The 9,395-nt window shown below is 36.8% G+C and overlaps 1 protein-coding gene across 1 annotated transcript in view; it reads right to left on the bottom strand.

Moving 5' to 3' along the window:
* The window catches only part of HELRODRAFT_90752 (hypothetical protein), a gene marked incomplete at both ends in the record, with an annotated part of 11,466 nt that extends 3,036 nt beyond the window's left edge, over positions 1-8,430 (bottom strand). The window contains 11 exons of the mRNA XM_009032775.1: positions 2,011-2,239; positions 4,288-4,412; positions 4,659-4,747; positions 5,096-5,241; positions 5,644-5,796; positions 5,971-6,179; positions 6,813-6,853; positions 6,976-7,043; positions 7,214-7,361; positions 7,815-7,887; positions 8,346-8,430. Coding sequence (XP_009031023.1) covers positions 2,011-2,239; positions 4,288-4,412; positions 4,659-4,747; positions 5,096-5,241; positions 5,644-5,796; positions 5,971-6,179; positions 6,813-6,853; positions 6,976-7,043; positions 7,214-7,361; positions 7,815-7,887; positions 8,346-8,430 — 1,366 coding nt within the window. The remainder of the gene's footprint in view (positions 1-2,010; positions 2,240-4,287; positions 4,413-4,658; positions 4,748-5,095; positions 5,242-5,643; positions 5,797-5,970; positions 6,180-6,812; positions 6,854-6,975; positions 7,044-7,213; positions 7,362-7,814; positions 7,888-8,345) is intronic.
* Between the last annotated feature and the right edge of the window lie 965 nt (positions 8,431-9,395).

The raw sequence follows: 9,395 nt of genomic DNA, 5'->3' as shown, positions 1-9,395 counted from the left end.
TTCGAAAAAAGTGAAAATATAAAATGAAAAACCAAGGAAAAAATATGAAGAATGGAGCATCTAATTAACAGATTTTCAATTTAAAACTAAAAAATTAAACTGAAAATGTTTCAATTAATGAAACTCCCAAAGTCTCACCTGGGTACTAGTAAGGTTGTGTAAGCATTTTTGGAGGGAGAAAAATAGTTAACAAATTTTTCTTAAAAAATCATTTGCAAAGCCAGTTAAGAAACATATTTACACACACACACACACGCGCACGCTGGCACACACACACATACACACACACTCACACACACACACATGGCAAAAAAATTAGATGTTAACGATAGTATGGCAGAAAACTCTCCATTAAACTTTCATCGAGATGTTGGTTGGAGGTTCTATGTAGTATTTAGCCTCTTAATCCGAACTTATATCACTTTAATTAACTTAAACTATGTTTTTCCATTCTTTTTTTCAAGTTTTTTCTCTCCATCAGTTAAAAACGCATTTGCAACTTATCCGAAAGTCGATTCCATCAACAAATTAGCAAGAACAAACAAACAAAAAACAAAAACAAAAAATGATAATTCACGACGAAAAATGTTTCACGCTGTCACTAATGAACGCAAACGCTAAACACACACAGACACAAACACACACAAACACACAGACACAAACACACACAGACACACACAGACACAGACACAAACACACAAACAAATTATCCACAAAGCAAAATAAAAAATGTTCTAAGCCTAGCGGAGAAAACCTAAAAAAATAGAAAAAAAATAACATAAATCAAACGGACTCATACATTTGCACATAAAAAAAATCCAGTACGACCTGCTTTGAAATGATTTTGGCAGCCAGGAAGTTTGTAAATGTTTCACCAAAAAAAAAGAATAAAAAAATAAAAGCAAAACAAAATGTTGAAAAAAATAACTGGAGCCAAAAACACAAAAAGTGGCAAGAATTTTGAAAATCAAAGTAAAATGAGAACACCGGCAAAAAATATGGCGTCTTGATAGACAGAGAGAACAAAACCTAGATAAAAGAAGTAATATTTTTTATTTATTCGCGCTAGAACAAGCAAGCGAATTCGTTTAATTTTTTTTCTGTTTGAAAAATTAGGGTGGGAAAAAAATGATTTGGAAAAGTTGTTTTGGGTATGATTGATGCTGCCTGTGTTTGTACGGTCAAGATGGATTTTACATCTTTTTTTATTATTATTATTCTTTAAAAATCATGATCTGACAGACGCAGAAACTGTTACAGCATGCTAGGTAGTAGTACAAAATTAATAATATCTTGAATAAATAACATTCCTCAAATAAAAGCCAACTGCAATGAAAAGAGTTTCTAAATAAAAACCCAACTGCAATGAAAAAAAGCCTGTAAACAACCAAAAAAACAAGAACAGAATTAAACTAAAAAAAACAAAAGCATAATTAATAAAAAATGAAAATACTGAGTAAAAAAAATGATGAATATTTCTTGATTGCTATTGATTCAAAAGAAAACGACAGGAGCGTAAATAGCCAGCAAATGTCATAGGTCAAAGCAAGGGTTTTTTACGTTCGGAAATACTAATAAAGTATAATATGCAGGGCAACAGTACTGCATGCGTGCGTGCATGAAATCGGCGTATTTCTGAAGCCATAATTTTTAAAAAAACTAAAAAAAAAAAATCGAGGAATAAATTTAAAAAATGGACAAAAATAAATTTACCCGCCGGAAATGAATAGGAAAGAATGGTGTGCGATATTTTCGGATCGTCACAGCTGACATCAATAACATCAAACACTATTCTCTTCTTTTTCATCTTCTTCTTCTTCTTCACCATCACTTTTTTCCCTCCGTCCAAGGTTACGAAACGACACTGCGAATCGCCCGCGTCGTCATCATCGTCATTGTCATCGCGGTTGTCGTCGGTTTTACTTTTAGTGCTGGAAATCGCTGCGATGCCTGTCGAAGCAGCGATCATAACCGCGCTAGAATTTACGGCCGGTGTAACTTGGCCAGCACTACTCGCGCTATTCACGCCGACCACTTTTGAAAATATCCCGCTGACGAGTCTTGAGAATGATTTAGATGTTCTTTTTATCGGCTTGTGACCTTCGAGGCTTTCCTTCGTCGAGTTTTGATTATCTACGGCCTGGCTAGAACGCGTTTTATTCGTCTGATAGCCTGCTATACTGTCGAAGTGTTTCAAATTTTTCGACGCGGTATCCGTCTTTGAATCGATTTGACACATCTCCGGACTGCTGGTAGCGTTGGATTTTTTTTTATTCGACATCCCTTCCATCACTTTTTGTCGGTTACAGAAGGAGTCGTTCGTTAAATCTTCACTAACCGATTTATTGGATAGGAATTGTAATCTTTTGTCGGTGATTTCGGTTTTGGGCGTGTTCGCGTTTAAAAATCGATAATAATCGTTCGAATATTTATCTTCGTTTACATCGCCCTTATTCAAGACAGAGTCACTCGTGTTGCTTAGATATTTTAGGGCCAGGTTGTTGGCAGAATGTATCTGAATGTCGTGCCGCTTGTCGCCATCGTCGTCGTCATCAATTTTGTGAGTTAAGTTTACCGGCAGTTTATACAAAGGATTATTAGAATATTTTTTAAAACATTCATCAATGTCATCCACTTCCTCTTCATCATCATCTTCTTCATCCTCAGCGCCATCTTCACCATCTCCGAATCTCTTTTTCCGTCTCATAGTGCCATCATCGTTCTCATCTTCAAGGTCTGCATCAAAGTTACTTCCTGATAAATAAGAAAAATCCGTTTCGACGGAGCATAAACTCGTTAGATGTTCCACAAAACCGCTGTTCCGATTATTCAAATTGTCGAATCTCTTATCGGTTTTAGCGCACACTACTGCCGAATAGTTTCGATCCTCTGGACTGATGGATTGTTGGGATCTATCCGAATAAAAACCAGCTTTTTTTTTATAATTCGTTACATCATGTTCGGTAATAGATACGGTTTTAGCGGTTTGAATCGGATTGAATTCCGGTGGCTCGTTCGTATACGGGCAAGATATCGTTTTAAAGGCACTTGCTTTCCTGGGTACTAGAATTTGTGGGGACGAAATTGCGGTTGGATTTTTATTGTAGATGTGACTTTTTAGGTGGAGTCGATCCTTGGGGCTGCGTGTGATCGTGGAGGTGCTGGGCGAATCAAGCTGTCAGTCGTCGGTATGTACCGGTCGGTCCGGAAACAGAAAAAAATTAATCGTAACAAAAAAGTGGAAGAAAATTTTAAAAAAAATAAATTTAAAAAAAATACACAAAAACACACACACACGCACACACATACACGCACACACACACACACACACACACAAGCACACACACCCAGTTCAAAAAACACGTACAAACAGCTGGCCGGCACTTATGAAATGTTTAATTAGCAAATAATAGTTCCATGGCAATTTTTGTTCTTTCTTACTTCTTCTTCTTATTATTATTATTTATATTATTATCATTATTATTATTATTATTATTATTATTATTATTATTATTATTATTATTATTATTATTATTGTGTCTTTCATATTTGTCAACACTTCAAATTAGAAGCCCCGTACAATTAACGGTACGCTTTTAACATCACGCCACGGTTAATTATGGTAAATAATAATAATAATAATAACAATAATATAATTACTATGTAAATAATAATAGTATGTAAATAATAATAATAATAATAATAATTGTTATTATTGATGTTTCTATCTTGCAATTACTATAGCTACTAGGTAAGCCAATAACCAGACCTCTACTGGATCAGTTAAAGTTACTTAAACAAACATTGCTCTCATTAAGTAATTACTACTACTACTACTGCTACTGCTACTGCTACTGCTACTACTACTACTACTACTACTATTACTACTACTACTACTACTACTACCATTACTACTACTACCATTACTACTACTACTACTACTACTATCGCTACAGCTACTACTACTAAATTCATTCATTCACATTCATTCATTCATTCATTCATTCATTCATTCATTCATTCATTCATTCATTCATTCATTCATTCATTCATTCATTCATTCATTCATTCATTCATTCATTCATTCATTCATTCATTCATTCATTCATTCATTCATTCATTCATTCAACTATACATCCAACTCCTCATTCAATTCCAACTATTCATTCGACATTCACTCATTCAACCATTTTTTTCATTAATTCATCCAATCATTCATCCAATCATTCATCCAATCATTCATCCAATCATTAATTCATTCCTTCATTCCCCACCTACCTGTTCAACAGTGGGACTCTTGCAGTCGTCGGATAGGGTCGTTTGGGATAAATGCTCCAGTGTGGATAGCTTTGTGGATATGCTGGATTTCAACTTGGGCGATCTAGGCGCCCGCGAATACGGATCCAGTGATCCTGCAATAATAGCAATAATTATTATAATTAATCATACTGAAATGGAAAATCCTGCATGAATACTGATTAATTTACGTTAATTTATGCTAATTTGTGTTAAATTATGCAAACTTTGAAAATCATGCACGAATACTGATTAATTTGTGTTAATTTATGTTAAATTATGCTAATTTTGAAAATCATGCATGAATACTGATTAACTTATGTAAATTTATGTTAATTTATGCTAATTTGATCACTACTCACCGTAAAGATCTGGTGTTCCCATGCTAAGAAGACAGGTTTTTTGCAGAATGTCGACAATGGCCACACCGCATTCGTCGCCAAACGCTAACCTATGATTTAAAATAAATTTGAAAAAATGGTGACCAGGGTGATGATGATGGTGTTGCTGCTGCTCCTGATGATGATGATGGTGATGATCTGGCAAATCAACCAATCAACTTACAGACTGACCAGCCAATCAACTTGATGATGATGGTGATGATGATGATAATGATGATGATGGTGATAATGATGACGATAGTGATCTGGCCAATCAGCCAATCAGTTTACAGACCGACCAGCCAATCAACTTGATGATGATGGTGATGATAATGATGATAGTGGTGATAATGATGATGATGTTGGTGATCTGGCAAATCAGCCAATCAGCTTACAGACCGACCAGCCAATCAACTTACAGACCAAACTTGGAGTTGAGTGACAAACTGGTGATTGGAGGAGAGGGCTCATCGTCTAGCCACGTAAGTAGGCAGCAGAGTTCCGGTTGATAGCCAGCCTGCCACTTTCTCAAACCCGATCTGGCTTTCACACTTGTCATGGAATCCTTCGTTATGAGGATGATGATGATGGTGGTGGTGGTGGTTGTAGAGATGACGATGTTGGTGGTGGTGATGGTTGTAGGGATGGTGGTGGTGGTTGTAGGGATGATGACAATGGTGGTGGTGGTAGTAGTAGGAATGATGATGTTGGTGGTAGTGGTGATTGTAGGGATGACGATTGTGGTGGTAGTAGAAATGAAGAAGTTGGTGGTAGTGGTGGTTGTGGTGGAGATGATGATTGTAAAGTTGTTGATGGTGTAAACCATAATTACGGTGAAAAAGACGATTATAATTATGATGAGGATAACTGCAAAAATATATGCTGGTGATTGAAACTCCAACAAAAAACCACCATCACTACCACAACCACCACCACAACCACCATTACCACTACCACCACCACCAACCTTCCCATTGCTTGGCCCCAAGTTAGTGTAGGAGCCCAAACTTCCGGATTGGTGGTGGAGGTTGTGTTTGGAGGGTAACATGATGGGGTGCTGGTCGTGATCCGGTGTGGTCGAGTCATCGCATACCTCGTAAACTATGCTTATCTCGATTACCTGGTCATGGTAATGATGTTTCTTTGGGTGATGATGATGACGATGATGACGATGATGATGATGAGGTGATGATGGTAACGTTTGAAACTGAAAAAAAGCATCAGAATCATCACGATCATCGTTCTCATCTTCAATATCTGCAGAAAGACACATCAGAATGTCATCACCACAAACCGGACATTCGACAGCAGCCTCCTGCTTAGAGAACCGGAAAAGGATAACATGACTACTTCCGGCGACGCAGAGCAGCCGACTGTCCGTGCAGAGGTAGATGTGCTGGATGGCGAACGGCGAATCGTCGTCGTCGTCTGCCGAATCGAGTCGGTTTTTCGTGGATTCGAATACTTTGGCGGTTTTTAGTTTATAGAGAACTTGGAGTGTTACTGGGGTTTGTAAAGTTTTTCAAGTATCAATCTTTCAGTATTTATTAGTATTTGATTAAGTGCTAATATGGTTTGATTGATTGGTTGATTGATTGACTGGTTGGTCGGTCGGTTGGTTGATTGATTGATTGGTCGGTTGGTTGGTTGATTGATTGACTGGTTGACTGGTTAGTTGATTAGTTTTATGTTTATTGAATATTTGAATAAATATGATAAACGAATTTTAAAAAATAATAAAGATAAAAGAATTTAATTAAAAAATTTATAAAAAGTTAATAAAAAATTCAAAAATTGAACTGACAAATGATTGATTGATCGATCGATACAAAGTTAAGAATGAATAAAAATTTGAAAACTGGAATGAATGAATGAAATAATGTGATGGAAGAGATAAAATGGGTTTATGAATAAATAACGACCAAAAATTAAAGATTGTGTGAACGAATAAACGAACGAACGAATGAATAAACGAACGAACGGTCAAACGACGAATGAACGAGTGAATGAACAAACGAATGAACGAACGAACGACGAATGAATGAATGACCTAATAAATGCACAAACGAAACGAATGAACAAGTAAAATGAATGAATAAACGAGTGATTGATTCAAGAAATCAAAGTCGCACTGACCGCCAGAAGCGTCCCAAAACTTCACTGAACCGTCGGCGTGCCTGATGATGATGACGACGATGATAGTGATGATGATGATAGTGATGATGATGACGATGATGAAGATGATGATGACGACAATGATGATGATGATGGCGATAATGGTTATGACGTCACACCATACCCCGTGATGATAATTTCCGGATAGTTGCAGTTGCCAAAATCCCAATCGCCTCCATTTATCGGCCATTCCTGGACAACAACAACAAAATAAGAATAATAATAAGACGAAGAAGAGGAAGAAGAAAAGATGATGTTGAGGAACAATAATTTCATAACGAAAATCCTCTCCACCATCTCAAAACCACCATCCCAAAAATCCTCTTCACCATCTCATGACCACCACCCTTCATTTCCCGAACCTTCTCACTGTATCCTGCCCTGCTCCGCTTGCTCCCAACGGAGTAGAACGCCGGGATGAGGTCGAGGGGGCAGTCGACTATGTAGCAGCAGACGGTCACTGGCGATTCATGGATATCCATGGGGTATGGGTTCTCGAAACAGGGGTAGCTTTTTTTTGAGGGAGGTGGGGGTTTGGCGAAAAAATAACTATAATAATAACAATTAAATGATAATAATAAAATAATAGTGATAGTAATAGTAATAGTAATAATAATAATAATAAAATAAAAATAATAATAATAAAAATAATATAATAATAATAAAACAAAATAGTAATAATAATATTAATAATGCGTCGTCGTTGTTATAATAATAACAATAAAATAATAATAATATTATTAATAATAATAATAATAATAATATAATATAATAATAATATTAATAATAATAATAATAAAATAATAATAATAATATAATATAATAATAATAATAATAATAATATAATAATAACAATAGTAATAGTAATAATAATGATAATGCTTCGTTGTCATCAGTCACATGAAACCAGAAAATCTTCATCAACTGAGCCTTCATCCTTATCGAAAGGTCAAGGTCACATACCCGGGTGAGGTCAGGTCAACGACCACCAAATCGTTCTGAAGTAGGGCCACCACTGCATGTGGATCTTGGAAGTCTGATGATGATGATGTTGTGATGTGACGATGTTGTGATGATGTGATGATGATGATGTCGTTGTTGGTGATGATGATGTTGATGATTATGTGATGATGTGATAATGTTGTTGTGATGATGATGATGTTGTTGGTCATGATGATGATGATGATGTGATGATGATGATGATGAGGAAGTGTAGTTTTAGTTGAGTGACATCATCACCACAAACATTTCTAAAATCATCATCGTCATCTTTATCGTCATCGTCATCATCATCCCAATTATTTTATGGCTTAGGGCAGAAAGCCAAAAAATTGACGACGTCATGTTTCATTTTGACAAGTTCTCACCACCACCACCTCCACCACCATCATCACCATCGTCATCGTCATCACCGCCATTGTTACCAAAACCACAACCACCATCATCACCACCACCATCAGCAGCAGCAGACCACCACATCATCATCAGGAGGACCATTATTCCAGGGTGTGGAGCAGAGTACGAGGAAGTCGACTACGTTGTGTTCCATCTCGAGGACCGTCATGTTGTTGCCATGCATGACGGTCAGGCTGGGTGTGGGGTTCGCCACTATTGTACCCCCGCTGAAGATTATGAAGGGCTCTCTAGTAGTGAAGGTGGTAGTGGCGGTGGTGATGATGGTGGTGATGGGGTGAGATCGTGGTGGTGATGATGGTGGTGATGATGGTGGTAGTGGTGTGAGATGGTGATGATGATAATGATCTTGTTGTAGTGATGATGATGGTGATATTGATTCTGTGAGGGGGATGATGTTGATAGGATTGAAATGATGGTGATGATGTTGTTGCGGTCGTGGTGGTGATGATGATGATAAAATGGTAATGATGATGATGAAGTGGTGATGATGATGATCGTGATTGCGCAATCTATATTTTTCTTGGAAGTTAATAAACTAACAAAAAAATATTTATTCGGTGCAGATGAATGATTGAATTTAAATACACTCAACTAAAAAAAATTGTAACATCATTATCATCATTGCCGTCATCATCACCATCATCATCGTCGTCATCATCATCATCATCGTCCCATCACCATCATAATCATAACTCACCACCACCATCATCATCATCGTCCCATCACTATCATAACTTACCCGTCATCATCATCATCATCATTATCATCGTCCCATCACCATCATAACTCACCCATTCCTCACAGATCTATAATCAACTTTGGTGATTGGCTTGCATTGCTCTGGCCGACCGTCTTTGCCAAGTTTTGCTGCGTGTGTACATTTGTCATCATTGTTGTTGTCGTGTTGTTGTTGTTGTGTTGTTGTCATCATTGTTGTTGTGTTGTTGTTGTGTTGTTGTTGTTGTTGTGGTGACGGTGACGTCATATTGTTGTTGTAGTACAGATAATGTTGTTGATGTTGTATAAAAAATATTGTTGTTGTTGTTTTGTTGGGTTGACGTCACATAATTGTTATTGTTGTTGTTGTAGTAATAATAATAATATTGTTGTTGTTGTTGTTGATGTTGC

Source organism: Helobdella robusta (assembly GCF_000326865.2).
Source record: "Helobdella robusta unplaced genomic scaffold HELROscaffold_88, whole genome shotgun sequence".
NCBI classification, from domain to species: domain Eukaryota; kingdom Metazoa; phylum Annelida; class Clitellata; order Rhynchobdellida; family Glossiphoniidae; genus Helobdella; species Helobdella robusta.
Note: the sequence above shows the minus strand (reverse complement) of the source record. Positions and strands in the feature narration are given on the sequence as shown.